This window comes from Dendropsophus ebraccatus, chromosome 9, assembly GCF_027789765.1.
Source record: "Dendropsophus ebraccatus isolate aDenEbr1 chromosome 9, aDenEbr1.pat, whole genome shotgun sequence".
Lineage (NCBI taxonomy): Eukaryota > Metazoa > Chordata > Amphibia > Anura > Hylidae > Dendropsophus > Dendropsophus ebraccatus.
Window position 1 is genome coordinate 21,334,622 of NC_091462.1, and position 21,326 is coordinate 21,355,947.

General features: G+C 43.7%; 1 protein-coding gene across 4 annotated transcripts in view; it reads left to right on the top strand.

The window, feature by feature from the left end:
- Positions 1 to 19,992, top strand: part of LOC138801985 (protein mono-ADP-ribosyltransferase PARP15-like) — a 59,929-nt gene extending 39,937 nt beyond the window's left edge. For all 4 annotated transcript variants that reach the window (XM_069985082.1, XM_069985081.1, XM_069985084.1 and 1 more), the window contains 8 exons: positions 88 to 208; positions 2,311 to 2,373; positions 5,463 to 5,639; positions 12,560 to 12,732; positions 14,278 to 14,323; positions 14,415 to 14,560; positions 16,028 to 16,202; positions 17,824 to 19,992. In XM_069985082.1, the coding sequence (XP_069841183.1) occupies positions 88 to 208; positions 2,311 to 2,373; positions 5,463 to 5,639; positions 12,560 to 12,732; positions 14,278 to 14,323; positions 14,415 to 14,560; positions 16,028 to 16,202; positions 17,824 to 18,119 (1,197 nt within the window). In that variant the 3' untranslated portion in view covers positions 18,120 to 19,992. The remainder of the gene's footprint in view (positions 1 to 87; positions 209 to 2,310; positions 2,374 to 5,462; positions 5,640 to 12,559; positions 12,733 to 14,277; positions 14,324 to 14,414; positions 14,561 to 16,027; positions 16,203 to 17,823) is intronic.
- Positions 19,993 to 21,326: the final 1,334 nt, after the last annotated feature.

The window sequence follows — 21,326 nt, forward strand, 5'->3', positions numbered from 1 at the left end:
TTAACAAACCAGTCACCTTACTATATATAATGTTAACAAACCAGTCACCTTATTGGTATTTTCATATACTTTTTGCTCTTAATTTAGAAAAATTATCCTCACTTCTCGGCTTTTGGAAAATTGATAGAATTAGTCAAAGGTGACATTACTGAACACGCGATGGACTGTATTGTGAACTTAACATTTCCATCACTGAATCGGTCTTCTGGTAAGTATTAGTATGTATGGTCTATGCTTCTAAAGGGGAATTCAAGTCAAGGCCTTTAAAGTTTCTGCTTTTAATCCTAACTCTCTGTTCTGCTGTCTTCATTGACCCACTTAGTGGACATCCTGTAGTGGACTTCCTGTTCCTGCTGTACACTCTAGCTAGGAATATGTCCAAATATATCTGGCCTAGAAGGTGTAGTAGGATGAAGATAGTTGGCTGAATTGGCGGATAGAGTGTACATCAGGCAGAAAGTTTTGCTAATGAATACAAGAGAGCAGTTTGAATCAAAAGCTGAAGGAAACCATGGAAAGGTTGTAAATAACTCTACCAATATATGTTTAATTCTGTTCATTTATAATACAGCGGAAAATAATTAAAATAATATCTGATGGAGCATCTGAATTTTTTTCCTCTATGTGATCCTTTCTAAAATTACTGACATACAGAGATTCTATGACCTTGTAGATGATAGGCTAATTTGTATGATGTGTATAAAGTGTGCATTAGTCAAAGGAAGTACTCTGCTCACCAAACATGCCCTATGCTAATTACCAGCATGTACTCAAGGAGGCGGATTTGAATAATGTAATCCGATTCTTGACATCAGAAACAGATCACTATTCATGGTGACATATCCCTGTCTAATGCTGCGTTTACACGAAACGACAATTGGCCCGATCGTACGATTAACGATGTCGTAGTAACGATTTTTTTTCACAACGACCAGCGTTTAGACGGTACGATATATTGTACGGAAAAATCGTTTTGCAATCGTTTGAAGATCGCGCACCCGCAGCCCGACCCCCCTGCTCATCCGCAGCCCCCTGCACCGGCTTGAGCGCCGCCCCCCCCCCCCCCCCCCGGCGACACCGCTCCAATTGCCACCCCCGCCGATCAGATCACCCAACCGGAGCGTCGGGGTGGCGATCGGGGCGGCGCAGGGGGCTGCGGGCCGGGCTGCTGGACTTTCGCGCGACGACTGTTTACACAGAACGATCGGCGAATTTTTTGCGAACGACGATTTAAGTTAAAAGATCAAAACGAACGTTTTCTTGCTCGTCATTCGATCGTTCGCTGCGTTTACACATACGATTATCGTTCAAATTCGATCGTTATCATGCAAATTCACACGATAATCGTTTCGTGTAAACGCAGCATTATGCTGCTTTTACACGGAACGATAATTCGGCCGATCGTATGATTAATGATGTTGGAGTAACGATTTTTTTTTCAGAACGATCAGCGTTTAGACGGTAGGATATATAGTACGGAAAAATCGTTTTGCGATCGTTTTAAGATTGTGCGCCCGCAGCCCGGCCCCCCCGCTCATCCGCAGCCCAGCCCCACGGTGAAGCGCAGCCCCCTGCGCCGGCTCGATCGCCACCGCCGCCGCATTGATTGGCTGAAGAGGGGAGCCGGGAATTTCGAACACCCGCTACGCCGAGCAGGAAAGTTATGCTCGTGGCGGGGGGGGGGGGAATCGGAGAGGCGGCGGGGATGGCGATCGGGGCGGCGGGGATGGCGATCGGGGCGGCGGGGGTGGCGATTGAGCCGGCACAGGGGGCTGCGGATGAGCGGGGGGGCGGGCTGCGGATGAGCGGGGAGCCGGCTGCGAGCGGGGGGGCCGGGCTATGGGCCGGCCTGCGAGCGGACGGACTTTCGCGACGACTGTTTACACGGAACGATCTGCAATTTTTTTGCGAATGACGAACTACGATTTTAGAACATGTTGTAAGATCAAAATGAACGATTTCTCGTTCGTCGTTTGATCATTTGCTGCGTTTACACGGAACGATTATCGTTTGAATTCAATCATTATTGTGCGAATTCGCACGATAATCGTTCCGTGTAAACACAACTTTAGAGACATCAATCAATGAAGATTGTCCATGTTTAGGGACCATTAAACATAAGTCTTACGCACTCTCTACCATCATGACTGCAAGCAAGTAATCCGCATACAGCGTATGCAGCAAATTAATTGCCTATCCTGAAGTAATTTATAAGGAACAATCCCATAATGCCATGCAAGTATGCACTGTGTCTTAAAGACTGAATGGCATCCTAAAAGTATGTACTGTATGTCATTTCTGTCTTTCCAGGTGTTTCAGGGGCAATCCTGAAGGCGGCAGGGGATACTGTTACGGAGGAATGCAAAAAAATTGGTAAAAATTTTTTTGATTTCCTGAATTTGAAAGTGGATTTCAAGCTAAAGTGATAAGTATTGAATTAGAAAATAAGATTCCACTCTGCTTATTTCCGCAGAAAAGCAGGTGGCGGTATCCCTATTCCAGCCCCGTTTCTTTACTATGAAGCCGTATTCATAGGTAGATTACTCTCGCTGATAAATACTCAGAATACTTAGGCCTTATGCACACGTTCAGTATTTTTTTCTGGTCCTGAAACAACCCGTGAGAAATTGCGGATTGGACATCCGTATTCCATCCGTATTCCATCCGTATTTCCGTAATTCCATTTTTTTACTACTCATTGCTTTTCAATGCACTTCATCCGGATTTTTTTGCAGAAATACGGATGCCAACATGTTACAATCCGTTAACAATCCGTAACCAATTGATTTCAATGAGAGGATCCGCAAAAAAAAAGGGGTCCGCACCCGGTCCGCACTAGGACATGTCCTTTTTTTTTTACGGATTGATTTTCATCCATTTCTGCTACTGATCGTGTGAATAGCCCAATACACTTCAATGTGCACTAACTCAGATACGGAAATACGGATCCGTAAATTACGGAACGTGTGAATAAGGCCTTAATAAACAAGCTGAGAAAGCCCAAATTCCAACTAGCCTTGGATACTTACTTTGGTCCGAACCCAGGTATATACCCAAACACAGTCTTTGGGTATGTTCACCCTGAGGAGTCGGCGAGGAATTAGAAACGAAATCTGCACTTAATTTCCTGTGGATTCCTCTTGAAATTCTGCCCGTAAAATATTAACAGAGCAATGTCCCATTGTGTTCAATGGTATTTCTGCTGTTGTTAACACGGTGGAATTCACGCATGTAATATTCCGCCACGGATCTATTTTCCGCCCAAAGAATTGAGGTATCAATTGTTTGGGCAGATTTCCCTAGAGAAATCCCATAGAAGTCGTTGGAGCTTTGAATTTCTGCTTGAATAACGATTGAATTCCTCTAGAAGTGAAGAGGAGGAAATTTCAAGCAGAATTTTAGGGTGCTCCCGCTCGCATCAGGTGGATTCTGCCATCTGCCCAAAGAATTGACATGTCAATACTTTGAGCGGACAGCTTAATCCACCCGAGCCTAGAATGGAGTCTATGGCATGGACAGAGGGGCGAGTGGCGGAATCTGCGGGATGTTATCTGCGCGGATTCTTCATTGTGAACACGTAAGCAGGAAACTTTCCTCTTCAATTCCTCGCCTATTCCTCAGTGTGAACCCTTTTACCGATTACCAATGCCATCATGTCTACATGACACACGCCAAACACAAAATATTCTCTATCACTCCCTCCCTCACCATACATGCCACTACAGTTTGCCAAACACTTCTAACACCCAACAACATCATGTGACACTTTGTGGAACTCTATCCCCATTAATACCAAACTGTCTGACATGGTTAGCAAACAAGAGGAGTCCCTGACTTGACTCCTTCCCTTACCATTAAGATCTAAACTCCATTTTCTACACATAAAAGACCTTTGTATCACTGTTAAACGTCTAAATGATCTCAGCACATACAAAAGACCTCCTTCTTAGTTTAATTAAATCCCTTTTGTTCTCTCAAGATCCATAAACCAAAATGTAGTTCAAAGCTTTAATCTTTTATACTCTCTCAGAAGACTTCTTCAAAGCCCAGCTTTGCTTTTAGCATGGCACAGAACACCCCACCAACTGTGCAGGATGGGGCTGCCGGCAAATTAGTCCTATTTGAGGTGTGATGGAACGTCTGGCACTCTCCTACACATACTATGCGCTTGCCCTCTGATCCAGCCGTTTTGGATGGAAGAAGAGAAAACTGTCTCGAAAACTCAAACAAAAATGGATTCAACTCACTCCAACTAGTTCTGCTCCCATCAAAATATAAAAATGTCCAAACAACCACTTTTAACCCACTTAATAATGGCGGCTTAACTTGTTGGCCCACAATTTTTAAATCAAACCACACCTGTCAGGATTGTGCAGTAACCTGGTGTGCACTGGGCCTGTTTTGCTTTTGTGTGACACACCCGCTTGCTTCTCAGCTTCCTGGCAATGCAGGAGTTAAGCTGAGAAGCTGTGGGACTTGATTTACACAGGTTTCTCTGCCTGTCTGCAGCCTGGAAGATCTGAGTGCTGGTCCAATGGGGATCTGGACCGGGCTTTTGGTCAGCATAATACAAAGCTGAGGCAGGTTCTCAGAGCTGGGTAATTAGGTAATACCCTGGTCCCAGCTCCCACCTGTCTATTTCTGCGTTTCCCGTCCTAACTCCCTTTGCTTGCTTGTCTTTGACCTCTGGCTCTACCTGACCTCTGGCTTTGACTTTAGACTATCCGACTGATATTTGTTTTTGTACTGTGCTGTCCGTCTGCTTTTGGTTTGCTAGTTTACTATCCGATATTGTGTTTGTCTGTCTGTCTCGTTCAGTGTGCACGTACCCAGTGAAGGGAATGTCTTCATGGTTGTCCATGGCTGCCTGAGGCAAGTAGGTAGGGACAGTTGGAGGGTTCAGTTTCAGGGCTCACTGGCGTGTCTTGTCCCTACCTGCCCCGTCCTGACAACACCTCTCAAGATTCAGCACTGGCTAGGGAAAGGTGAGCAAATATACGTCATGGAGAAGATTGCAAGTTAGGCTGCTAAGTCCCACACTAAATTTTTAGAACACTGGGCCTATGGCTTAAAGAGAATCACCCCAGCACCTTGGGAAGAGCCCTCCCAACCCCCCTTTAGAGCCCCTGATACTTACTCGCTCAGTAGAGCAGTGATTTTCTATGGACGTCGAACTCATCTCTTCTCATTTACATATTAGGCGCACAGACCGCCTGGTGGCTTTTGAGTGGAAGATCAAACAAGGCCCGGTAGCCACCTCTGACATTTTATACTGTCTATATGCTCCTTATTTTTTATATATGTCAAACGTAAATTTAGTGTTCCTCTGTTATTATATTTAAATAATGTTATAATTAGCTAAACAGACAGTTCTGTCTTCATATTCCTTGTAATGGTATATGAGGACTAGACATAAGCTATTGAGAACAGCTCACATTTACATGTCTGTGAATCTATTTCAGGTCGTATATCATCAGATGGAGTCGCAATTACAAGCGGTGGAAAACTTGAAAGCAAACATATAATGCATATTATCGGACCAATCATTGTGCCTGATTATGAACCTGCCATCGACAGAATTCTAAGCGAGTGCCATAAGAATGGGTTCAAGAGTTTGTCTCTGCCGGCCATTGGGACAGGTAAAGCGTTGCTTCTTGGTTCTTCTACTTTTTCTTTTTTTTTCAGTATCAAAGGTTTTTTTCTTTTCACCACCCCGCTGAAACTAAAGCTCTGTTCCAGTTTATAATGGAAACCACAAGGCAACATTAAGGAGGAGATATATCAAAGAGTGTAAAATTTAGACTGGTGCAAACTGTCCACAGCAACCAATCACAGCTCAGCTTTCATTTTACCAGAGCTGAGAGCCGAGCTGTGATAGTTTGCTGTGGGCAGTTTGCACCAGTCTAAATACTACACTCTTTGATAAATCTGGGCCTAAATCTTGATATAAAGGACACCAGCATTGCCTGATGTACACCACTAATAATAATAATATTTATTTGTATAGTGCTAACAGATTCCGCAGCGTTTTTTTTTTTGTTTTTTGTTTTTTTAATGCATGCAGTACAGAGTTACATAATACACAATTAATTAGAATAAATAAAAATAAAATACAAATTACAAAGTGTAAACAAGACCTGCTTGCTGGAGCTTACAGACTACAATTGGGGTCGACACCAGGCACAAGTGCTTTATTTGTCCATGGTCCAGCCATATTACATAGTTGGAACCACTAACTTTATAATTGGGTCCATAAGTTTCCATTGTAAGAAAAAAAATAGCACTGCATGGTCTTAAGGGGATAGTTCCCAAAAATAACTTATTTCAAATCACCTGGTGCCTGAAAGTGCCAGAGATTTGTAATTTTACTTCTATTAAAAAAATCTCAAGTCTTCCAGTACTTATCAGCTGCTGTATGTCCTGCAGGAAGTGGTGTATTCTCAGTCTGGAGAACAGGAGAGGTATTCTATGGGGATTTGCCCTGGACAGTTCCTGATATGGACAGAGGTGGCAGCAGAGAGCACTGTGTCAGACTGGAAAGAATACATCACTTCCTGTAGGACATACAGCTGATAAGTACTGGAAGACCAGTTGATCTGAAATTTTTTTGTGAACCACAATTTTAATTTAGAATTTTTGCAGTTAAGTTCATGTAGGTACTAAATAGAAAAATATTAATGCATTGCTTCTTGTTTCTGGCTCGGCACATACAATTGTCTGATTTGACAGTAGCTGAGGTCGGACACTGCTATGGCCACTGATCTGCGCTATAGACATATATTACTTATCATTTGTATTATTATGGTTTTCCAAGGTGTCCATCAAAAATGGCAATGGTTTCTAGTTTTTTGTTAAATTGTTCAGAAAAAAATCTCAAAGCTGTGTAAGTTAGAATTGCAAGAAACCCTATACAATCAAAGGTTACTTAAAGAAAAAAGATCTTTTAGGATAGCTTCACACACACACTGTATCGCAGCAGATTTGATGATGCAGATACGCAGCAGATTTCATCTAAATAACTGAACACAGCATTAAATCTGCACCATCAAATCTGCTGCGGATCCACTACGTGTGAATGCACCCTTAAACTATGTTCACACTACGTATATTTCCGCTCGTAGTGCAAACCGCGAATATACGCACGTAGTTTTGAGGTTGATGCGTTCGCTTGAAAGTATACGATATACGGCCGCACAGTTCACACTACGTATACGTACGTATATCGTATACGCCGCCGTGAGAAATGAACAAGACCATTGTTTAAGAACGGAAATGTTCAAACTCACGGCCGTGGATTTCCATGCGGTCCCGTACGGAGTACTTATTTCAGTCAAATTGAACTTGATTTTTCGATCCAAAAGGTTCTGTGAGTTTTATTGGGCTGGGCGAAGATTTCCAAGTAAATGACCTGCCTAAGATCACTTCGAATCAAGCTAGGGAAGTATAACTGTACTACGGGCGTATGTTTGCGGTGCGTACGCATCCGGCCACATGTCGATTTTTCCCACGCCCGTAGTTTCAGCCACACATTTCATATAGTGTAGCCAGCTCAGCACTATAGCAAGTCGCTCTGCACGAGCCCCCACTCCAACTGCGTGTAAGTAACAATGAAGAAAATTCACCTGGGCTCAGCGATGCAGTGCTTCAATATACTTGCTTTATTTGAGTGATCCAAAAAACAACGGAGACATGTAATGCGCTCTCTCAGACCCACGCCAACGCCTTTCCGGTACGTCACGTACCCTTAATCATGGCTGGTCTCCGTTGTTTTTTGGATCACTCAAATAAAGCAAGTATATTGAAGCACTGCATCGCTGAGCCCAGGTGAATTTTCAGCCGCACATGTACGGCGGCGTAAGAACTGCGGACGGAATCTTACGCAGTGTGAACATAGCCTTAAAGTTCTGCCAGGTTATTTATACCCCAATGCATGTTTTACCTACAATTTGTTTGAAGGTCGAGAGATAAATGACAAGAACAACCAGCAGGTGGCAGCATTACCCACAGAGACTTTGCTAGGAATGCCTGATTTTGCTCATGCTGACTGGCTGTCACTATGTCTGGATGTTGTGGCTTTCACAATATTTTTGATGGTTGTGGTTGTTATTGTAGTGTTCATATTAGAGTGAAGGTAAAAGACAGAAGAAGTGGACCCCGCCACCAAAACATTACAAAATCATCCCTGAATGAATGGAGGACTTACCGTGCCTGGGTGGCCATCACTCTTTTGGTTCTCAGAAAATGTTTCTAAGCACTAAATTCAAACATTCGGCGGAGCAGATGCAGTAAGCGCTCCATTTATTTTAGTGACGATTGTGTCTTGTTCCCAGGATTGGTGGGGTCCTGGTGGTTGGACCCTCACCAATCAACTTCTTATCTCCTATCCTATGCATAGGGTGTAACAAACTAAAATTGGACAAAACAAACATGAAGCGAAGTGGTCAGCACCCAGTCTTATGCACTCATGCACTCTCAAATAGTGGATTGTTTTTTGTTTTTTTTTGTAAAGATATTTTATTGACGGCATTGTCAAAAACAGGAAACATACATATAATATTGAATATTATCTGACAAAAAGATGTTGCACGTAGATGACTACAGGAGTATGTTTATTATACTATAGTATAAAAATGCCTATTTTCTTTTTTCTCATATCTATGCACACACATACATATACACATATATACACACACACACACACGCACTGTGTGTACATACATATACATATACATATATTTAGTAACAAAGTATTTTCAAGAAAAACAAAAACAACAAAAAACAAAAATTTCACCTTGAACATAACGCAAATGCCAGTAATATACTAATACTATCAATATGGTATACTAAAGTTTCTTATGAGATAAAAAAGAGATGAAGAAGTTTGAAGTGCTCCCAGGGTTCCTTTTTGTGCGGCCATGCAATACCATGAGGTGGCTTTAAATTGATTCATTATTTGTTCTCTCTCTTCGGTGGTAAAATCATGGAGTAAAAAAAGTTTCCATTTAGACATAAATGACTTTGTTGACTTTTCTTTAGAACGTATTATATCTAAGAGTTCCCAATGAAATATTACTTTTAATGCAGAGATAACATCAGAAATAGAAGGTACAGTGTCTAGTATCCAATGTTTTAACAAACATTTTAGGAAACTAATAGTGTTAAGTGAATTCCTTTGGAAGAGATCATTGTATTCGAAGAGAGATCAGAATCCTTTGTAATAAAATGGAAAAGATAGCTAATAGGATGAAATAGTGGATTGTTGAGCACGAAGGTAATAGCCCCTGGATACCGGGGTGTCCATATCAAGAAAAGCAACAGGATGCCTTCAGATAATGTAAAATATTCAACTTTATTGTAGAAACTTCATTAAAAGAAACAGCCGACGCGTTTCGAGCCAACCTGGCTCTTAGTCATGGCATCTGGACTTCAGATATATCAGGGAAAAATGCATCCTGTGATTGCCAGACAGAAAAAAACTGGCTCTATTCCACCATATGTGAAGGGGACAGGGTATGGTGACGCCGCTGTAAGGACTATTCGAACGAATATTCAATCCCATTATAGTCTATGGGAATAAATTTGCAGCATTTGGAGGTCACCAAGTCCCCCATGAAACCTCCCTAGACCATGCAAACACCTCCAGAATGACACTGGGACATTAGGGGGAGCATGCCTGGGTGCACCCAACACCCCAACATCGCAGTATAATGGCACTCTTCGCAGCTGCGAAGGAAAAATATTTGCTTTACGAACGTTTACGGCAATGTTCACACATTTCGTTCGTATTTCTTTCGCAGTGTTACATACATGATTCCAATGTGCGTCCGTAGAGCATCATGTTATTCGTGCGTATCACGCGTCATGCTGTACGAATGTTACTGGAACAGCATGTATGACGTGCCTTTTTCTGGGCTACTGGAACTATATGTATGACATGCCTTTTTCTGGGCTACTGGAACAGTATGTATCAGGTGCCCTTAGTGGGATACTGGAACAGTATGTATGACGTGCCTTTTACTGGGCTACTGGAACAATATGCATCAGGTGCCTATTACTGGGCTACTGGAACTATTTGTATGACGTGCCTTTTTCTGGGCTACTGGAACAGTATGTATCAGGTGCCCTTAGTGGGATACTGGAACAGTATGTATGACGTGCCTTTTACTGGGCTACTGGAACAATATGCATCAGGTGCCTATTACTGGGCTACTGGAACTATTTGTATGACGTGCCTTTTTCTGGGCTACGGGAACAATATGTATTACGTGCCTTTTACTGGGCTACTGGAACTATATGTATGGCATGCCTTTTTCTGGGCTACTGGAACAGTATGTATGACGTGCCTTTTTCTGGGCTACTGGAACTATATGTATGGCATGCCTTTTTCTGGGCTACTGGAACAGTATGTATGACGTGCCTTTTTCTGGGCTACTGGAACAGTATATATCAGGTGCCCTTAGTGGGCTACTGGAACAATATGTATCACGTGCCTTTTACTGGGCTACTGGAACAATATGTATCACGTGCCTTTTACTGGGCTACTGGAACAATATGTATCATGTGCCTTTTATTGGGCTACTGGAACAGTATGTATAACGTGGCCTTAGGGGGCTAAACCAAGGACACTATAAGTCACTTGTACACACAGGGTACTGGAATAAATACACCAGCTGATGCTGTTGTTATATCTTCTATTTCTTAGCACTGAGAAGTGCTTTGGATTCAGAGATGACTTTTTCGCTGTATCTTAGCCCTGAAAAGAACTTTTAGGGTCTGTAGTAAGCCTGCCTAACCAAAACGCTACTAAAACCTATCTCTCCCTGCAGCAAGATCTTTTTCTGGCTAGGTTGAAAGCGCATCTGCGGTTGAGAGGCAGGAGCCAAGTATTTAAGATTCGAGGTCATGTGGTTCAGCTATCCAATGAGGGTAGACACCGTTTTTGCGCTGCGTGCTTACTCCCAGGGTCCCTCACGGCCTCCCTGCATGGAGATTGGATTAAAAAAAAAAACGCCAAGTGCGATGGGAGGGCTTTCGAATGTTTCCCGCGTATTTGCCACACTACTCGATTGAATTCGAAACTTTCGAATACTGCAATATTTGATCGAATACCATCTCAATCGAATCATATTCGCTCATCTCTCGTCCCTAACCAAACAACACTGTGCCGGTCAACGGACGCAAACCCCGCAGAGCGTGCGCAAACAGGGAAGGGGGCCACGGAATGGACCTGCAACCCCAATGTCACAGGACCAAACCTGAAGGGCCCCCCCGAACCCCACCGGCGCCGCCGGCAGAGAAAGCGGCCACCAGGAAACACAAGTGTGAGCAAGCTGTCACCATTGCTCCTGCAGGTAGAATGAGAGACCACGCTCTGCGGGTTCGGCGGTCGCTGACCGACACAGTGTGGGGTTAGTGTAGGGACTCATGTGAACCAGGGGACCTGCACACGATACATGAGGCAATATGGTTTGATTAAATTATATACCAACATCCTGGTAAAAACCGCCAAGTGCGATGGGAGGGCTTTCGAATGTTTCCCGTGTATTCGCCACACTACTCGATTGAATTTGAATCTTTCAAAAACTGCAATATTTGATCGAATACCATCTCAATCGAATCGTATTCGCTCATCTCTAGTCCCTAACCAAACAACACTGTGCCGGTCAATGGACGCAAACCCCGCCGAGCGTGCGCAAACAGGGAAGGGGGCCACGGAATGGACCTGCAACCTCAATGTCACAGGACCAAACCCGAAGGGCCCCTCCGAACCTTGCAGGCGCTGCCGGCAGGGAAAGCGGCCACCAGGCAACACAAGTGTGAGCAAGCTGTCACCATTGCTCCTGCAGGTAGAATGAGAGACCACGCTCTGCGGGTTTGGCGGTCGCTGACCGACACAGTGTGGGGTTAGTGTAGGGACTCCTGGCGTTGGTTTTTAAATGTAGCTGAGAGGCAATAGTGTCAGCCATAGGTGTGGGGTGCAGCAGCTCCTTTCTCTCCATGTCGTATTTTACTTTTCTCTCTGTTCTGAGTGCTAGCACTCCTCCTGGTAAGACCCATGTGATCCAATTAGCAGGAAGCACCTGTACACACATGGTAAGTACCTTCTCTTCTTCCCATTCTACCTGCAGGAGCAATGGTGAGTAGTTAGATCTTGTTCACACTTGTGTTGCTTGGTGACCCCTTTCTCCACCGGCGGTGCCTGCTGGTTCTTGGGTGGGCCCTTGGGGTTTGGTCCTGTGACAGTGGGGTTGCAGGGCCATTCCGTGGCCTTCCTTCCCTGCTTGCGCTCGCTCTGCGGGGTTGGCGGTCGCTGACCGTCACAGTGTTGATTTAGTGTAGGGACTCATGTGGGCCAGGGGACCTGCACGCGCTACATCAGGCAATATGGTTTGATCAAATTATATGCCAACATCCTGGCGTTGGTGTTTAAATGTAGCCAAGAGGGATTAGTGTCAGCCGTGGGTGTGAGGTGCAGCCACTACTTTCTCTCCATGTCTGTAAACTATAATTGGAATACCCCTTTAAAGAATGACTACAAAATCTCATCTGTGTCTTGAAGGTATTGCCGGCGTAGATGTAGAAGAATCTATCAAGGCAATTCTGAACAGTATTCTGAAGTACTTGACCGATACTTTAATCCCATCCCTTGAAACAATCACCATAATTGTCTTTCAAGACGAAATTTACGAGAAGTATCTGAAGGTTTTCAAAGCAAAAAGCACAGAGTTACAGGTAAGACACTGGATGATCTGGGTTGAAAACTTATTATTACATATAGGGCTGTCCAAAACAGACAAGCGCAGGACAGGGCTTTTGGCCATTTTCTATGTCCCACTCATTGTGCACTTTTGTAGAATATCCTTTTTTGGCAAGATTAGTTCCCTCCAGGCATGTAGTGGTCAATGGATCTTGTAATCTGAGGGTCACTGAGTCAAGTCCCCAAAAGGTGTATAGGGGTGTCCCAAGACTTCCTATGTTGGAGATTAGGGTTGGGTGTGATGGAATTTCACTGCCCGATCCTTTGTTCTCAGAGAGATAAGCCACCACCAATGCTGGCTGCAGCTTACCCCACTCCATAGACATCATGAATGCTCATGCATATGAGGAGGACAGGAGAGACAAGACTTTTTATGAAGGTATATATAGCACTTTAGGATTTCCTCTGGTTATGACCTCTAGTTATGCACCAAGCAGTCCCATACATTTTCCTGCACAGCAAGTGTCCAGGTGCAGGACAGGGTACAAGGAGGTAAACCAGTACTGATGCTGCTTCATCCTTAGAATTGTTGGAGGTCCCAAAGGTTCAATCATCGATCACAAAGTGATGACTGTCATCTTGTAATAAGATGGGAATAACCTGCTGATAGTCCCCTCAAAGTAAGGCATTTTAGGAAATGGTATACTGTAGGTATTGTAAGATGACTACAGGGCAGCAGGACAGACGATAGGACAGACGTTTTTAAAACGGGCTCTTTGCAGTAATACTGTATTTTTTGGCGTATAAGATGACTTTTTAACCCTGAAAAATCTTCTTAGAAATTGGGTATCGTCTTATACGCCGGGTATGGTCGCTCAAAAATGGTCACATCCCCACAGTATGGGGCGACCACTATAAAAAAAAAAACAGTTAACTCACCTGGGGCCTTTTGCCAGCCTCCACGCGTCTCCTGTCCCTTTCCCAGCGCAGGCAGTGGGATGTACACTGACTGCGCTGGGGATTAGGCTCGATCAAACAGCAGAAAAAGCTAGGTTTGATCAAACTCGAACCTAGCCGGACCTTCCACATTTGATTCCTGATGCCTTTACGGTCCGTGCGGAAGGAGGAGACATCCCGGGGACCGCCTTAAATTCCGGGATACAGCCTATTACCTAGCACGGACCACGAAGGCATCAGGAATTAAATGCCGAAGGTCCGGCTAGGTTCCAGTTAGATCAAACCTAGCTTTTTCCGCTGTTCGATCAAGCCTACTGGGGATCCCCAAAGCTCTCCGGAGCAGCCGAGCGTCTCATCGGAGAAGCTCAGAGACGCTCGGCTCCTGGGAGAGCTTCAGGAGAATGAAAGAGGCGGCAGAAGTACCCAAAGCCTACAGCTAACAGCCAATGAACATATAGCAAGGTCACCTATAATCTTCTAAATGTTGTCACAATGTTTTACTACAAGTGATGACAGTACCTGGGTCTTGGATTACTTTTTACATCTATTTTGTTTTTATTTCCTCGGAGATCAAAGCTGTAGACTTTTTCTGTGTTTCATGTTTTTTTTTATATTTTGTTTAGGCGCTCCAAAGAGAGGAAAGGATTGTGTCAGCAACGCTTAAGGGAGGTAAGGAAAGAGTAACCACCGAGCCACAAAACCTATTGTTATATTAGATTAAGGGATAACATTTTATACCAGTTTATTCTCTTTGCTACAGCAACATTTATATATCCGGTGACATGGACCGAGATCCGTAGCAGTGAATATCAGGAAATCAGACTTATGGAAACATCTGAAGAATACAAAGATGTGAAAGAGAAGTTCTTTAAAACTACATCAGCGCGTATCTATGAAATTACAGAGGTTATTATCCCTGTCTTTTGTTCTATTATGTATACCTGGAGATAAGGGAGCACCAAAATACTCTAATGCTTGTTACTCGAGTATTTTTTAATACTCAAGTGCTCGATTCGAGTAACGAGCCCCATTGAAATCAATCGGAGACTCCAGTGTTTACCCAGGTGCTTCCCACTCGGGAGAGCAGAGGGTACCTAGTTAATATGAAAGTGACGGTCTAGTCCCCGGGGGGTTAAATTAACCCCCAGTGGCCAGACTGTGCTCTGTTGGTGTGTGTGTGTGTGTGTGTGGGGGTGGGGGGGGTGGGGGGAGAGAGCGAAGAAATTATACTTACTGCTCCGGTCTTCCAACTATCTTCACTATCGCCGCTCAGCTAATTATCTGTTAATTATCTGCTGATATAGACAAAAACAGAAAAGAGCAACAGCAACCTGCAAGTGCTAGGACTTGCCATACATACTCCCCACATTGTATACATGATATGGATATCTGAAATGGAAAAACTGCTCTAAATTTTAATTTTTTAAAGAGATTCTTAGCAAACTAGTTGATCAAACAGGTACATTTGACCATCAGGTACATCCTCTTTAATCTGACACAGGGATAGAACGGCGCCGTCACGGGCAAGCCAGTGCCGCGGTCCGTTTTTCGATCCGCGGCCCGGTTCCCATGTACGGCGCCGTTCTATCCACGGGTATCGTGCAGGTGCTCAAGCACTGGAGTCGGCCCGGCCCGCCCCCAGTGGGAGGGAATTCCTTCCCATCTATGACACGGCTCGATTGATTCTAATGGAGCCGCGTCATAGAGGGGAGGGAATTCCCTCCCACTGGGGGCAATCCGGCCCGCCTCCAGTGCATGAGCACCGGCCCGGTACCCGTGGATAGAACGGCACCGGAACTGGGCCGCGGATCGAAAAATGGACCGCGGCACTGGCTTGCCCGTGATGGCGCCGTTCTATCCCTATGTCAGATTAAAGAAGATGTACCTGATGATACATCCTCTTTAAGATGAACCTCAGAGAGATGGGAGTCTCTTGGACTCACATTAAGGGTATGTTCACACTAGGGCATAGGTGAGAAATTTCACACAGATTTCGCAATAAGAATTCCACTTCTACCTGTCCCATGCAGGACCCAACTAAACTCTATTTCAAACACCCACATAAGATGGGTGGAGTGCAAGCCAAGTGGAGGTATCCCCCCACATATAACACAATAAAAAAAACTGGTGCTGGCCATTTTTTTTTATTATTGATCTGCTGGTACAGTCTGCCTATGGCAGGTTATGCCAGTGGAGTGCCTCTTATATAGATCAAGGCAATGTACTGTATATGTATTGCATTGCTCTATGTAAGCAATCAAATCATTTTCACATCCAAGAAGAAATTGAATCATTTGGTGATGACACATTCCATTTAGGTGTAACACACTGTCTGACAAAAGATTGAGGACAAATGATTCTTATATCTTTTAGATCAAACGTATTCAGAATGTCGCAATGTGGAAGAGTTTCACCATTAACAAGCAAAATGTGAATGAAAAAAACCCCGGCCCGAAAAATATACGGCACCTGTACCACGGCACCCATGCTAATGCCATTGGCAACATTAATCGGGATGGATTCAACCGTGTCTACTGTGGGAAAAATGGTAAGTTACTAAACCCTTGGTCTATGGCAAACACACAACCCTAGAAAGCACCATGTACAACTTATATAGAATAAAAAGTTAGAATAAGCTATTTTATCAGCCTTGACTGATTTTATAAGATGTAGTAGAGAAGCGGCATCACTCACTGTTGTAGAATAATACTATCCCATTTGTCCCTACTTCTTGCCAACCCACTAAATTTTTTATGGTAATTATATTTAAAATGATAGTCTCTTTTAAATGAAAAAAAAAAAGTAAAGAAGTTAGGATGCCTAAACCCCTCAAGGACCGAGCCAATTTTCATTTTTGTGCTTTCATTTTGTCCTCCTTGTGCTTAAAGCGACCCTGTACCCACAATCTGACTCTCCCAAACCACTTGTACCTTCAGATAGCTGCTTTTAACCCATGATCTGTCCTGCGGTCCGCTCAGCAGGTGATGCAGTTATTGTCTTAAAAAAACTTTTAAACTGGCAGCGCAGTGCCCAACGGCCGTGGCTTAGATTGTGTATGCATTAGGCTGGCACAACCTCTCCGTCCCTGCTCCCCGCCCTCCTCATCATTAGGAATGCCCAAGGCAGATTTTCTCCTATTCCCCACCTGTGTGAATACTGAACATGGGCTGGATCGTTAAGGCACCTGTGCAATGTTCAGACAGGAGAAAATGTTCCAGTGGCATTCCTAATGATGAAGAGGGTGGGAAAGAGGGACGGAGGGGTAGTGCCAACTTAATGCATACACAATCTAAGCCCCGGCCACTGGGCACGGGGCTGCAAGCTTAAAGGTTGTTTTTTTAGGACAATAACTGCATTACCTGCTGAACGGGCCGCAGGACAGATCTTGGATTAAAAGCAGCTATCTGAGGGTACAAGTCGTTTGGGGGGGGGGGGTGAGATTGTGGGTACAGAGTCGCTTTAATAGTTAGGGCGATTACGCACGCGACAATACAAAATATGTTTTATTTTGTTTGTTTTTTTATTTGTAAAATGGGAAAGGGGGGTAATTTAAACTTTTACTAGGGCATGGGATTCTTTATTAATTTGAAGGCCCCCTGGAGGACATCTAATACAAATGTACTGATCTCTCATAGATTAGATCATTAGATCACTGCTTTATTACTCTGGGCTGTTGCAGCCCAGATCTACAGATTGCCAAATCGAGATCAGCACCAATGTGATGCTGAGGCCCGGTAAGAAGAAGGGATCTCAAATATCCTCCACCCCCCCCCCCCACCCCCACCCCACCGCGATCGCATTGTGGGCCAAAGATCCCCCAACTAGACACCAGGGATAGGGGATACAAGCCATTTAAATGCAGCTGCATTTAAATGGCTAATTAGCTGGAATCGGTGATCGGCTGTGCTGGCTAATACACGTGGTCCCTGGCTGCAGATAGCAGATGCGCCTACAATTAAAGGGACATTTGTAGCAGCCAGGAGGCCCGCTCAGCCACCAGGTGCTGCAAATGACAGCTCAGGGGGCCAAGTGTGTTGCCGGATCGGGCCACCAGGCCCCTTGATGTGGTGGGCCCCAAAGCAGCCGCTATGGCTAATATGGTGTTAGTCACGCACCTGATCTGACTACATTGTAGGATATTACTAAACTTACTGTATTTATGTCAACAGCAACATTATATGGAAACGGGACGTACTTCGCTGTCGAGTCCTCATACTCTAGTAACGACACATATTCTCCTCCTGATTCTAATGGGAAAAAATACATCTACCAAGCTGCAGTGATCACCGGCCGATATTGTGAGGGAAAATACGAATACAAGGAGGCTCCTCATATCAATGGTGACCCTAGTAAAGGCCGCTATGATTCTGTTGTGGATAATGTTGGCGCACCCAAAATGTTTGTTGTTTTTCATGATGATGTTGCCTACCCCGAATATCTGATCACTTTTAAGAAAAGCTCCTAATAAGATTCTGTGAATACTATGTTTTCAAGATTTTTTCCAAAAAGGTATTCCAGAGAAAAATTTTGCTTTTTTTTTTTTTACATTTCTTTAATAAAGTGATATAACTTTTTAAAGTGAATGTACCATCAGTACATTCGCTTAAAATTTTGCACATGAATAGAACGGTGCCAGCGCAGGAAAGCCGGTGCTGGGGTCCCTTTTTTGAACCGTGAAGCACTGGAGGTGGGCCAGCCAGCCCCCAGTGTCAGGAAACCCCTACCCCCTTTATGACCCAGCTTCATTAGAATCAATGGAGCTTCATCTTAGAGAGGCGGAGTTTCCTCTCACTGGGGGTGGGCCGGCCCACCTCTAGTGCTTCAGCCCAATATACCAGCGCCCTGCGCAGGAACCGGTCCGCGGTTCAAAAAAGGGACTGCGGCATCGGAGCCGTTCTATTCATGTGCAAAACTTAAAGTGAATGTACTGATGGTGCAGTCGCTTTAAAGCGCCACTGTTTAACGTTTAAAATCTAAATCAATAGTAGATGTGATATAAAGCAATTTTGCAATATATATTCATTATTTATTTTTTAGTTATCATGGAAAACACGACACTTCCTGTTTTCTGACTCTTTTTTTCTCAAGAAAACAGGAAACTGTCAGAAAACAGGAAGTCCTGTGTATCCCAGGCCATCTGAGCGCTGACAGAGAGAAGGTGTCATGTGATTGATGGACACATTGAGCCGTGACTCTCTGTACTAGCCGGAATTCCTGGGTTTAGTCTGTATTTTTCAGTCAGCACAAGTGAGAAAGTTTGCCTTCTGGAGACTGGACCTGGATTTCTGGTAAGTACAGCTTTGTTTTATAGCATGATAACAACAAATAAAAAAAATGAATGTATATTGCAAACTTGTTTTATATCACATCTACTTCTGATTTAGATTTTGAAAGTTATAACAACAGGGACACTTTAAGTATTTTTATTCTTTATTCAATTTTTTTTATTTTTTCTTTCATTCATACATTGACCGAAAACAGTAAGGGGCCACCAATTGCTGTTTTGGAAACTGCAGGGCTGCTCAAACCCCGATCCTCACATAGCTTCATATCACTAATGCTGCTGCATGTAGTTACTAAGCCTCCCCTGATGTCTTTTCTAATATATGTTAGCATTAGAATAGACATTAGACTTATTACTATGAATGTAAAGAAAAAAAACTTTCTTTAATAAAGTTTATAATATTCAGATGTGATTACTGCCAAACTGACAATATACATTTAAAAGACTAATACATAGAAATGTTATCAGTGACTGCCATTTATTTACTTATTCTTCTGCCATGTACTGTAAGTAGAAATATTCCACTGGTCATGCAGGCAACCTCTTTGCAAAGACGCTACTGGGTTGCTTGGTTTCCTTACACCCTACCAAACTAAAACAGCAGACCTGGCTCAACTGTGTCTTACATGGTTGGTTATTCATTTAAATCAGGCATGGGGAACCTTTGGCCCTAAGGGCCGAAGGTTCCCCATCCCTGATGCAAATGGACAGCATGTAATACTACATTTCCCCTCTAGTGGTCGCTGTAGAGGAAATGTGTGACTTCTAGCAATAACAGTATATTACAGGAGAAGCCGCACTGCTGGTGATATGGACCAAAAATTAATAGAGCTGTCTTTATGAAGGAAACCATTTAAAGAGGATGTTTACACATTTTTACCATTATATATCTTCATATCTCCAGGACATTTATTTTAATTTAATAACTTCTTTGTGTGACAAATCAGACTGACTGCTCCTAACAGCCAGCAACGAATATAATAATCTGTCTACACTGGAATGTGACTGACTGTAATACATGAAGTTTATATCCAATAAACAGTTTTATAACCAATGACTGTACGTAGTATTCTTTATACATTGTGATATTATGAATATGAAGAATTTAAAGGTGTATTCTTGGATGCTAATTCTTTTTATATTATGCTGGATGTATGGTAAAATAAATGATACTTACCTACCCTGATCCCCCGCAGCTCCTAATTCAGTGCCTTTCATTATCCCTGCTGGTAGTACAGATGATCTTTCGAGCTGCAGAGTTCTGATGCGGGCATATCCGAGCGCACCCGCTTTGGAACTCCCCCCAGCAAACAATAAAGCAAGCGGCTGGAGCCGCTCAATCTGACAAGGTTTTCTGCGGCCGCTATTCACTGAATAGCGGCCGCAGAAAACTGATATGTCAGTTTTTTTATGGTGCCGCTAGGGATACTATGTGTATACGCTCCGGCCAGGATTCCATAGAGGGGAAGTAAATGTATATTTTCATAATAATGACAGCCGTTGTATAAGTGCCGTGGTTTTACGAAAATATACGTTGTGTGAACATAGCCTCAAACTGCTAAGACACACTATTTAAAAGATGGTAAATGCCAATGATTATATATATATATATATATATATATATATATATGTGGTGCCTTGGGTTACGAGCATAATCCGTTCCGGGACCGCGCTTGTAATCCCAATCCACTCTTAAACCAAAGCAAATTTTCCCATAAGAAATCATAGAAATGCAGACAATTGGTTCCACACCCCAAACATAATGATTTATTATTCTGAATAACATGTACAACAGATGAAACAAACATTCAGAAACAGCAGAATCTGTGATATTATTTATTTTATTTTTTTTCCAAACAAATTTTTTATTGTGATCAGGAAAAAATAAGGAACATCTTCCAGAAAAATAATAATTACAATTAGGACGCGCAGGTCCTAGCACCAAGTAAATAGTTGATACTTGAATATACATGAATATGTGATATTTGTAACGCCTGGAGTAGTGGATCCACTGGGCCGTCACCAGCGATGGCACTAACCTCACCAGGGAGCGGAGTCTAAGGGGCCGCTGGTATTCACCAGAGCCCGCCGCAAGGCGGGATGGACTTGCTGCGGCAGGCGACCCCCAGGTCGCTACCCCTGGCTTGGTTGCTAGTGACGGCAGGCGAGGCGTGGCAGGAGCAGTAGGCAGGAGATAGTGCTGGCAGAGGTCTGTAGGCGTAACCGCAGGTGACAGGCTGAACGCAGGAGCAATGGAGTGACAGGGGAGCAGGAACCAGGAACAAGGACTAGGGACCAGGTAGCGGATAGGTATCAGGAACAAGGACTTGGGACCAGGTAGCGGATAGGAATCAGGAACAACAGGGGGCTGGGCCAAACGCTATGGGA